Source organism: Sinocyclocheilus anshuiensis, unplaced genomic scaffold (assembly GCF_001515605.1).
Source record: "Sinocyclocheilus anshuiensis isolate Anshui unplaced genomic scaffold, SAMN03320099.WGS_v1.1 scaffold729, whole genome shotgun sequence".
Lineage (NCBI taxonomy): Eukaryota > Metazoa > Chordata > Actinopteri > Cypriniformes > Cyprinidae > Sinocyclocheilus > Sinocyclocheilus anshuiensis.
The window spans coordinates 1,115,675-1,128,369 of record NW_015536561.1 but is presented as its reverse complement, the minus strand read 5'-3'; the positions used below and the strand labels follow the sequence as shown (position 1 = coordinate 1,128,369).

The 12,695-nt window shown below is 36.1% G+C and overlaps 1 protein-coding gene across 1 annotated transcript in view; it reads right to left on the bottom strand.

Annotated features, from left to right (window-relative positions):
- Nucleotide 1: 1 nt before the first annotated feature.
- The window catches only part of LOC107701817 (low-density lipoprotein receptor-related protein 5-like), a gene marked incomplete at its 3' end in the record, with an annotated part of 76,729 nt that continues 64,035 nt past the window's right edge, over nt 2-12,695 (bottom strand). The window contains exons 12-24 of the mRNA XM_016503942.1: nt 11,504-11,688; nt 11,065-11,388; nt 9,656-9,852; nt 8,835-9,037; nt 6,637-6,827; nt 4,975-5,184; nt 4,181-4,306; nt 3,834-4,070; nt 2,975-3,085; nt 2,645-2,866; nt 2,385-2,527; nt 2,118-2,215; nt 2-95 (exon numbers count right to left, since the gene is read on the bottom strand). Coding sequence (XP_016359428.1) covers nt 2-95; nt 2,118-2,215; nt 2,385-2,527; nt 2,645-2,866; nt 2,975-3,085; nt 3,834-4,070; nt 4,181-4,306; nt 4,975-5,184; nt 6,637-6,827; nt 8,835-9,037; nt 9,656-9,852; nt 11,065-11,388; nt 11,504-11,688 — 2,341 coding nt within the window. The remainder of the gene's footprint in view (nt 96-2,117; nt 2,216-2,384; nt 2,528-2,644; nt 2,867-2,974; nt 3,086-3,833; nt 4,071-4,180; nt 4,307-4,974; nt 5,185-6,636; nt 6,828-8,834; nt 9,038-9,655; nt 9,853-11,064; nt 11,389-11,503; nt 11,689-12,695) is intronic.

The window sequence follows — 12,695 nt, the reverse complement described above, 5'->3', positions numbered from 1 at the left end:
TGTTGGTTTTCCAGCGGCTCGTGGTGTAGTCGCTGTCACACACGTCGGTGCTGCAGGGGGTGGTGGGGGGCGCGACTCCACGCATCATATACGGCCTGTGGAGGGCAAACATTCGTAGATCAGTAACTTGAGATGTTGGACCTATCTATCCATCCAGTCATCCTGTCTGTCATCTATTCAGGCATCCTTTTATCTATCTATGCAATTATTCAACTATCCATCCATAAATCAACATATTTATCCTAACATACCAAACATTTGAGCTAGCTACCTACCTATCAGCAATTGTACCCTACCATACCAGATATTTGAGCCATCTACCTACCTACCAGCATATCTATCATACCTCATTAGATATTTAAGCGATCTACCTACCTTCCTACCTACCAGCATACCAACCCTACCATTCCAGATATGAGCTGTCTACCTTCCTACATACCTATCTACCTACCTATCAGCATATCTACCCTGCCATACCAGATATTTGAGCTATCTAACTAAAAGCACATCAACATCCCAACCCTACCATACCAGACATTTAAGCCATCTACCTTCCTATCTACCTACCTTCCTACCTATCAGCATATCTACACTAACTCTCCAGATTTTTAAGCCACCTACCTATCAGCATATCTACCCTGCCATACCATCTATTTGAGCTATCTCTCTACCTGTCTACTAACCCTTCCTATCCAACCAGCATATCTACCCCACCATACCAGATATTTGAGCCATCTACCTACATACCAGCATATCTATCATACCTCATTAATTATTTAAGCTATCTACCTACCTTCCTACCTAACAGCATACCTACCCTACCATTCCAGATATGAGCTGTCTACCTTGCTACGTACCTGTCTACCTACCTATCAGCATATCTACCCTGCCATACCAGATATTTGAGCTATCTACTTTCCTATGTACCTACATTCCTACCTATCAGCATACCTACCCTACCATTCCAGATATGAGCTGTCTACCTTCCTACGTACCTGTCTACCTGTGGGGGGGGGTGGGGGGCACTTATTAAAAAAAGATCATAATAGAACTCATTTGTGCAAGCACTGTCCTGGCACGACCGCTGTACATTTATTCGGGATGAAAATATCCAGAAAACCGTTTCCTGTCCCTCCCCAAAAAGCTGAAATGTTTCTTGAACAAAGCGTGTGGAAAATTAAATAAAATCTTTGTTTCTTATCCAACCAGCATATCTACCCCACCATACCAGATATTTGAGCCATCTACCTACATACCAGCATATCTATCATACCTCATTAATTATTTAAGCTATCTACCTACCTTCCTACCTAACAGCATACCTACCCTACCATTCCAGATATGAGCTGTCTACCTTGCTACGTACCTGTCTACCTACCTATCAGCATATCTACCCTGCCATACCAGATATTTGAGCTATCTACTTTCCTATGTACCTACATTCCTACCTATCAGCATACCTACCCTACCATTCCAGATATGAGCTGTCTACCTTCCTACATACCTATCTACCTACCTATCAGCATATCTACCCTGCCATACCAGATATTTGAGCTATCTAACTAAAAGCACATCAACATACCTACCCTACCATACCGGACATTTGAGCTATCTACCTTCCTATCTACCTACCTATCAGCATATCTACACAAACTCTCCAGACAGTTAAGCTACCTACCTATCAGCATATCTACCCTGCCATACCATCTATTTGAGCTATCTCTCTACCTGTCTACCTACCCTTCCTACCTACCAGCATATCTACTCCACCATACCAGATATTTGAGCTATCTACCTAAAAGCACATCAACATACCTACCCTACTGGACATTTGAGCTATTTACCTTCCTATCAACCTACCTTCCTACCTTTCAGCATATCTACCCTATCCAGATATTTCAGCTACATGCATATCAGCATATCTACCCTACCATTTCAGATATGAGCGTTCAACCTTCCTACGGACCAATCTACCTAGCATATCTATCCTACCATTACAGATATTTAAGCCATCCATCCAACCATCCACCCACCCATTCATTCATCCATCCATCCATTCATCCATCCAACTGCATATTATCCATCCAATTATCCAGAATCTCTGGATTAAAACACACCTGTAAGACCTGGTTGTCGATGGGCTGTTAGATGAATAAAAAACTTCTGCATTGTAAAGTGAGCGATCTGTTGCTGGCGATGGAGGAGGGTTGAGCATCTATACACAGAAATGTAAAAAAAAAAAAAAAGTTTTAAGGCATAAACCACAACAAACCAGACAATATAAAATACATCAATGAGCATTTAACTTAAAATACAAACACCTTTTTTCCTACAATGAATTAAACAATAAACAATAACAATAAACTGATAAAATAGAATAGTACCTGAGGGTAAAAGGCTCCTTTGGTGCTGGAAGAGCTACTGGATGATGCTCCCGTCACATGGTTCCTGTCGTAGAGAGGTGCCCCACTGCTACTGCTGCCCATGAGACTCACTGAGCTCATCATGGACTTCCCACAGGAAATACCTGCGACACAGCGAGACAGACTCATCACACAATAAAGACTCATCACAGGCAGAGACATTATTCACCTTAACAGACTGCAGCAGCTATCAAACAGCAGGCCTTTATCTGTAAAAGTACCGTGCTGTGAATTTGTGGGTGCGATGAAGTTGAGGGGCACGTGAGGGGTCCCGCTGATGTACTCATGTGGAAAGCCTCCATTAGGGCCCTTGTAATGGCGACACACAACTCTCTGACACACAAAACACATGCCTCCCATCACAAAGACAGAGAGGATGATGCCGATGACGGGGCCGATGGTGCTGGTGTGACGCGGAATGTCGTTAGGGGTCGAAGGGAAATCTGTGAATAAGCCAAACAGGGATAAATATGTCTTGGAGGCAATGTTACATTCAAGTTATGGGATGCACGGTCAAACAACTCGTGCTTTTTTTGGTATGGTAAACTTACCGCAGAAAAGCTCGTCAGATTTGTCGGCACAGTCTGCGAAGGAGTCACACTGCTGTTTCTTCAGAATACACTGGTTGTTGCCACACCGGAACTGATTAGGCATGCAAATGGCTAATGGGGAAAAAGCGAGAGGACAGATCAATGACTGACACAACAGCTAAGTTATAAAAATCAAGGAAGTGAAAAATGAAGCAGCATAAATTTATGAATGCAAAACATTAGATTCAGTGTTTCCTATAAGAATTTGCTTTTTTTAGAAGACAGTTTTAAAATGTACAACAAAAGTCTAAAACTCAAGTTGTGGATGTGTCTGTAACTATACACTGTCATATGAACACCAGTCACTAATTAATTTTTTCAAGAGATATACAACAATAAAACTGATTTTCAGCTCAATTCAATTTGGACATAATAAACTGGGGTTCATTAAATGACTCAAGTGAATCATTTGAGCCAGTTCAGTGAGTCTGATCCATTAAATAAGACAGACAGATGAGTCCTGTTTCAGAATCATTTTTACTGATTCATACAACAAACTATTGATTTATTTGCAAAAAGTTTGTTTTGAGGACAGCACAATGTTGTGTTGACTATTTAGTACTTTGTGACACCCAGTCGTACTCTCTTATACACAGTGTGTTTCACATTTTTGTACTTACAAAAAATTAAAAAAGAGAGCTGCTTGTCTGGCTTGTCATGCTCTTTTAGCCATAATATCTAAAAACCAGCAATCCAAGATTTTGAATGTTTATTAAAACCCTGTTCAAATATGAATTGCAATATGTGTTTTTACAGAATCAGTCACAGGTGGAAATTCTGGTAAATCAGCAGGTTCAAAGTGCGTAACAGTTGGACATACTGTCGCAATCCTGTTCATCAGAGCCGTCTGCGCAGTCGGGCTCTCCGTTGCAACGCAGCTGAGAGTCCACGCATTGGCCTTTGTCGCACTGGAACTGGAGTTCGGAGCAGATGGGGCAGTTCATCTCGTCGCTGTGGTCTGCGCACTCAGCGATGCCATCACAGCGCCACGCCATGGGGATGCAGTCAATCTCGCCAGTAGCACAGGTGAACTGCTCACTAGAGCAGGTGGGAGGCTCTGTAGGGGGTTATGGGTAAATATGTGATCAGCACAGATGCATCAAATCCGATTGGTGCATTTTCAGTTACATGCTACAGATACATGTGTGCATATATGTTAAAATGTACCTCCACAGCTGAGCAGATTTTGAAGCAGCACCAGGTGCATGGGACACGAGCAGCGCGGCGTCCCATCGCCCTTAGCGATGCAGATGTGGGAGCAATCTCCGTTGTTACGGGAACAAGGGTGGGATGCTGTTAGAAAGATCAAAGGATAATTCAACTCTTTAAATCACAGGAACTCTGAGGCCACATGGTCTTTATGTGAACCAATTTTGACAACCTATGATTTTTGCAACTCAACTGGTTAAAACACTCAACTACCAGTGGAAATTCGTTTAGATGTTGTTGATTAGTCTGACAATTCATAAAGGTAGCTAAAGAAGAAACTGGGCTCTTTTTATAGGTTTCAAGACAAGCAAGCAAAATATGCATATTTTTTGCAAACAAAATTATACATACTGTTAAATTACTTAAATTAATCTTAAATACATGACTGAATATAATTTAGGATTAAATTTAATATTATAACTAATAATTAATCCATAAGATAAATAATATAATACATTCTAATTTAAGTTACAATAATTTAATTTAAATGTCATTTAAATATAATTTAATTAATATAATGTATTAATCATATATTTATATTATTGTACTATAGTAGATCATTATATTTTAGAAGTATAGTAAGTGACAGAAGACCTTTCTGTTCTGTCATCCATAAAGTAAATAATATAATAAATGAGATAAATAAATAAATAGATTAGATTAGACTAGACTAGACTGGTAGCTCACAAGGTTTTCGGAACAAAGCTAATGTGTTATCATTTTTTAAATATAATAAACATCTGTGAATTTACCAAACTCCTCTGGTTCCACGTACTCCACCGCGTGGATGCCGGTCAAGTATTGGAGTCGCCCCTGAATGCGGGTCCTCTTCTCTCCGGTCAGCTTGTCCACGCATTCGATCATCTGCTGCTGTTTATCGATCCAGTACAGGTGATTGCCCAACACAGTCAGACCGACAGGCTGAAGGATGTTGGAGTCCTGGAGAACGATACGATTGGCCCCTGGGAAGCAAACAAAGAGATCCACAGAGTCATAATTCAGGATTTTCTACTGTTTCACGTTCTAAACTATATCTTTTCAGCCTTTGTGTTGGTCATTTGGCTGCAAAGGGGAGTTCTGTTACGCAAGCAGATTAGGCGTGGCTTAAGGTGTGACCATTTGTCTTATGCTAACATCAAACATCAGAGCTCAGCATCTGGAGAGACTTTGCTTTCTGGCAGCTCATTGGCAATAACAAAGTGATAGAGTGATTTTCAGTGACGAAGGAACTTAAATAACCTCAGAAGAATGAACTAAGTTATAGTCCATCAAATTCTTCATTAGAGCTTTGTCAATGTATATACCATGTTTAGACAACACAGACTATACTGTTTTGATTAGTTTAGACTAGATGGTATTGATAATATGCAGCATAAGTATAGACAGTGCCTGGCCTGCGCTCTCTGTCTGTATTTGTTTGGTTTCCATAGCTCTGTCATTTGACATGTTTAGAAGATCAAATCTCATTGGAGAGGTCAGAAACTTGTCCTTGTTTCACATGGTGTTCCAGAATACTGCAGAACTGATTGCAATCAATTTGCCCACGGGCGATACAATACAAGACAAGAAACAAAAACATTCTGAACATGAGATTCAGTGACATGTATGGCTACGTGACGAGTGAAAAGACCTAATCTTTCTGACATCAAAATTCATCTTCAAAATAAATTATTAACATTGAGTTGTATGGGAACATTTCGTTTTTCAAGTCTTAAATCATGACATTTTGGTACAATATTAAAAGCAACATAATGTTCGTTATTATAATTGTACAGATCTATTTTACATTACTTCTGTGTAAAAATAACTCATTTTATTTTTAAAACTCAAAGTTCACGAATTGTTATGCTGATAATTAGGAATGCACAATATATTGTTATTTTACCATTATTCATACACCATTATAATATTCATTAATATTTTGAATTGGCTTTTATTTTAACATTTTAATTGCCTTTTTCTTTTTTATATATTTAAAAATATTTCAGTTTTAGTAATTTTTGTACTTCAACTTTATTTCCGTTAGTAGCAAAAGCAAAATTTCTAATTTTTATTTGTTTTTAAATTTGATCTAATATTTTAGTTACAAAATTAATGAAAATGATTTTTTTTTAAGTTTTAGTTACAATAACAACACTGATTGGCACCATATTAGTTATGGATATATATGGATATGTTATGGATATTTACAGTCATTTTGCATGTTCATTTCCCCTATTTGTACATTTAGGAATAGAAGCATTTTCACCTGTGGACTTTTGAATCCCCCAGTGTATTTTTAAAAATAAGTAATCATACCTTTTAAAATAAATTCTATATATTCAATGTATTAGATGACGTTCTCAATTCAGGTTCACATTTAACTACCATATATACACCATTAGATATGCAAGTAAAAATATAGTAGTATTTACCAGACAGATCACTGCTCTCAATCCGTTTCAGGTCCGCGTCCACCCAGAACAGTTTGCCCAACTTGTTGTCCAAAGCCAGTGCCACAGGGCGGATCAAACCGGTTGTGAAAAGGGATTCACGCTCCGTCCCATCCAAAGACGCACCTTCGATTTTAGCCGAACGATCCTGGACAGTAGTGAAATACATGTAGCTGTAAGGAAAAAAAGAGGTTTGGAAGTTAGATACAATTTTCCTAATAAAAAAAAAAATGTAGTAAAAATGTGACAAAAATGTGGGGCAAAGTGACTTTAATTGGATTATACAAACATCTTTCAAGATCTTTCAACATTTAATGAAAGTGTTTGTAGTAATTGATGTTATTGCATTGCATAACAAACACATGATCTGTAGGAATGTATAAACACTCATTTGTTGAACAGAGGGCACAACTTTGATGGGGGCATGTTGTTTTGACTTTGTGGGAGAATTGGTGTATATCTTCACACATCCCAAAAGCCCTTTAGTCCTAATGTTATGTAGACTAGACTAGTTTGTGATAACTTTCAAAGGTGTGTTTGCTCCTTTTGTTTTCAGACACTGTCTGGGAAACCCACAATGTGCATCTGTTAGCAATTTTGTTTGGATGAAAAAAACAGAATGCCGATATTGATATCGTAGAGTACAGTGCTTGATTGTCTTTAAAAATTAGACAATCAAAACTGAAACTATCACAGCAACAAAGCAAACCATTTAAAAAAAAACAGTTACTTCCTTTGGGAAAAGTTTGGAGTATTTACATTATATGTGATGCATTTCCAATGTTAAGATGGGAACAGAAGAAATGAATAAACCTCAAAATTGGTTTGGCTGATGGATCTGAAGATGCCTTCTCTGAGTCAGAGTACTATGGAGTGTTATGTACTCGTTCAATGTCTGCCAATGTCTGACTTAAGCGTGAGGAATGTAGCATATTGTGTATTAAATTTCCCACCTGCAACGTTAAACAAACCCTTATGTGAACATCTTTCAAGATGTTTTGATCCTCAACGATCTGAAAATCGAAATAAAGCAATGCTTCGTCAATTTCACGAGATTTTGAGGTTGTCGGATTTGACGGCATTTTGGATCCAAATCTAACAACTACTTATGCGTGAAGTAAACAAACAAACTTTTAGAGAGGATCAATTCAAGATATTGACCAGAACAAATCAGGCACACCGAATGAAGAGGTTATCATGTGAATTAGAAACTAAATCACACGAAAATTTCTTTAATCCATCATTTTTAGACTCGAAGTGAATCTAAAACTAAAACTATTCAAATAATTTTTGTTAATTGAAAATGCTAAAATAAAATATTAAATGAAAGCCTAAAACTTAAAATAATTAGAAATTGTATAAAATGGTTATGGTTTTTGTGCCATAATTTGTCTGTCCTGCCACTCTTACGGGAGAAGTCCCCTCCACCCAACTCATTCGAGGCTGTGAGGGTGAGACGTAAATAGAAAACTCACTGATGACGGTCACACTAACAAAGGGACACACAATTACAGTGCATGCAGCCAACGCCTGCGAATGGTCGACTCGCTAGTGAGAGCCGCAGCACGGGGACCACAGAGGATTCAAGATTCAAGATTCAAGATTTTTATGTCACATACATGGTTATATAGGGAATATATGACCAGCAGTGAAATGTAAGTCAGGTCCGCTCCATGGACAGTGCAATTATTAAAGAATACAAACACAAGAAAATTATATATAAATATAGGTATGGAAAAAGTAAGATAAAAAATAAGAATAAAATAAAATGCACAGGACAGTATACTGTAGGCTTAATAAATATTTAGATGTGCAGGAATGTACAACAGAAGAATGTGCAAACAGGTTGTACATGGGTAGTTACATAACCCATAGGGCCATCTGTTCTACATATCTGGCTATTGGAGAGGCCTGGATGGAATCAAGAGTTTTCCTACAATATGAAAGAAATGGCGAAGTGCCCCATCATTAGAGTATCCAATTCAGTGCCGTAATTTCAAGTCAGCTGGCCATAAATCAATAAACATTTGATAAGGTGCTGTTACGTTTATGGAAAGGAGCCAAACCAAAGTTGAATAATAAAATCTGGCCCTGAGGTTATGGATGAACAGTTAAATTTAATGCAAGTTGTAATGATAATGACATGCCCTATATTTTATTTTGCTAATTAATGATCGTACCCTTTCTCAGCATTCACCACGATAGCGCGAGGCTTGTCCACGTCATCCTTCAGGACCTCCCCGATCACATGGCCGTTCATGCGATGGATGTTGATGGTGTCGGTGGTCTCGCAGGTCCAGTAGACAGTGCGACTGTAGGGGTCCAGACTCAAGTCATGAGGCTGCTTTGGGTGGAGGTTGGTTGGGGTCATCACTGTGGATGCCTGGATAATTCAGACCAATTTAAATTAGAACTAATATAACTAATCTTAGAGCTAATATTTAATTACATATGCTGAATAATTAATCAAATTAACCACAAATAATTAATTTATCATATCATATTACATCACATAATAATAATTTTATGAAAATAATTTCATGCTCAGAAATTAAGAAATAGTTTTAAATATAAAATATTTAAATTATTTATTCAAATAAATGAATAATAATAATAATAATTATTATTAATATAATACTATAATATTATTATTAATAATAATTATTATTATCAAGATGATTATAATAATAATGTCAGCATATAATTATATGCTGAATAATTAATCACTACTAATTAAAGAATGAGGAAAATGACGATAATACAAAAAGTGGGTCAGTTATTACTAAGACATGATTATTATTATGTTGATAATAGCAAATATTGGTCCACTGATCTACTTTTTGCATTTTCTTAATTTTGTAATAGTACTACTAATAAAAATATATTCTTCAAATAATATTCAATTAAATAACAATAAATATAGTATAAATATTTAATAATAGATATAGTGAGTATACTGTTATGATCAAGTAACATCAACATTGTTTGACTGAACAGTCACCTGACTGCCATCGTCTCGGGCACTGCGGATGTTTTGTCGGCCATCCACCCAGTAGACCAGGCGTTCCAGAGGGTCGAAGCTGATGGCGCGCAAGTTCTTCATAACGTGGATGGGTAGAATCATGTCTGGACTCTGTTCTCCCAGGACCATTCGACTGATGGAGCTCTTCTGGCTGAAGAGCAGGAAGCTAGAGGGCGCTGTTGAGCAAAACAAGAGGAAGGCGAGAATAAGGGATCCAAACAAAGTTATAGAAGCACAGGTCAACAATGGACATTTTTTTGCCAGCTCCATTCCTCTGATCAGAAGGTGAAGGTCAGCTAAATGCAATCATACGAACTAAACGCAATCAGCCTTTCCCTCTAGGCTATGAAAGGATGAAAAAACAAGAGGGAGTAAAAACACAAGTAGAAACACATTAGCGTTGCCAAGACCTCTGCACTCTTGGCCAAACGCTCTCACCGTGCTCCCTTGCGTGCTTGTTTAATCCAAGTTCTGTAATTTTTAAGCTTATAAGGAATTAAATGCATATGACTGAGTTTTGAATGGCCGTGAGCCATTGTTTTCTAATGCCATTTCAATCTGCCAACTGCATCTTAAAACCCATGACTCACTTTAATGTCGTTAAAACCCAGTGAACTTTATGGCTGGGAGACTATAGATTACTTTACCCCTGATGGCTGCTAAAATCTCCAAACAGTGCATTGAATTGGGGTTCAGCAATAAGAACAATATTATGAAATAATAATAATAATCATTATTAGTAGTAGTAGTAGTATAAAGTATAAACATTCTATATATGTTTATACAACAGTAGTAATAATAGTAAATATAATATTTATTTACATATAAATGTAAATTATATATATAAGTAATAATAATAGTAATAATAACATTATTATACTACATATAAACACTAACAAATATATTATTATAATATATATATAAACATTCAACATATATTATCATTATTATTAGCAGTACACATCTGAACATTTTATATAATAATAATTATAATAACATTTATTATGATTATTATAATCATTATTGATTTATTATGATTATTTTTATTAATTAATTAAAAATATTTAATAATATTGTCCTTGTTGAACCCTGATTAAAATTCACTGTTGGGATTATAAAATTGCAATAATATTTATAATTAATAATTAATTACATAAATTGTAAACAATTCTAATTATTATTACAATTATTATTATTATTACTAATACATTCTGTAAAAATATTGTCAGGGAAAATAAAATCTATATTACCTGCTCATGTCGGCCAGAAGATTATTTATTTTTTACTGTTGAGCCATAAAATAATTAGAAGCCAAAGGAGGAACAATGGTACAAAATGTAGCGACTCTGAACACCTTCTCTTCTAAAACCATCTACACCAAAACTCACAGCTGCAGTTGTGTCCGTTTGCCTCTAGGGTGTAGTGGGAAGCGCAGCGGCACTGGGCTCCAGAAGGTGATGCTAGACAGAGGTGGGCGCAGTGGCCGTTGTTCTGCGAACACTCGTTGGCGCCATCTTGTCTGGAGGAGTGGAAGACCAGGATGTCCATGACATACTCCAGGTGCCCTTGTACCACCGTTCGGTTCAAGCCACTGTGTTTGTCTGCCCGCTCGATGCTGCGCAGGTTCCAGTCAGTCCAGTAGATGTAATCGCGATACTGGGTCAAGCCAAAAGGATGAGGAAGATCGTCGGCCACTATCTCTCTCTGCAAACCTAAGGACGATAAACAATGCTTTAGTTGATTAAAGTTGGTTGGAGGGTCTAATATTGTATGGTTTAAGAGCCATTTCTGATGATTGTGGGATTTTTAAAACCTATGAATTGTCACCTTGCATGTTTGTTGACTCAATCATGCAGGTGTCCAGGTCTGTCCAGTAGAGCCGCTGATCAATGAAGTCAATTGTGAGTCCATTGGCTCGGCCCACTTTGTCCACCAAAGTCACAATGTTACTGCCGTCCATGTGAGCTCGAGCTATTCTGGGTCGACCTCCCCATTCGGTCCAGTACATGTACCTGCAAACACAAAACATTTACATTTATAAACTAAATACATGTACTATTAATTTATTAGTCATTTTTATTTGTTATATAATTAATACAATAATATTTATTAATCATACATTAAAACATTTAATTATTAATAATTAATAACAAATAAAGAAATCATAAAAAAGTTTATCCTCCTCCTCCTGTTCATAAATAAATGAACATATATAACATATACATAAAAATATAGTGCATGAATGAACGACAAATGAATGTTTAATCCAGACAAAGTAAAAAATGAAAATAAATTAAAAATACAATAAAAAATAATGCACTATTTATTTATTAGTCATTTTTTTTGCTATGTAATTAATTTAGTTATTATATTATATGAATTAAACATACATTAATACATATTCAATAAATAAGCATTAATAACATATAAAAAATGATAATAAAAATAGTCATATTAGACACTGAAGTTATTAATATTTATACAAAATATTATATATAAATATTTATAAATAAACGAATTTATAAAATACAATGAATAAATTGTCTAGCTACAGCAAATTAAATATTTTTATTTGCTATATAATTATTAATATAACATTAATTATATTGATTAATCATATTAATTAATAAACATTTAATTAATAATCATTAATAACAAAAATAGATAAAATGTTGCTTGATACTAAAGTTATTATAATATTTATACATAATACTTAAAAACAATAATATTCATTTGTATTAGTTTATAAATTAATTAACTTGTAAAAAAATAAAAATAAAATAAATGTTTAGTCTAGCTACAGCAAAAGCTTGTTGGCTGACCTGCCAAAGTTAAACAACGCAAATATTACTTTTCCCTCCATCGGGTGCGCAAGCAGTGAAAAGCACACCTAACCAACCCCTTAGCCCACTCAATACACCACTGGGCTAAGAGTCAACTGAGTCAACACCTCTCAGTGTTAAGGTGAGAAGAGACAATGCTGAAGAATGCGTTGGCTAATAGAGGCAGTCGTGCCTCA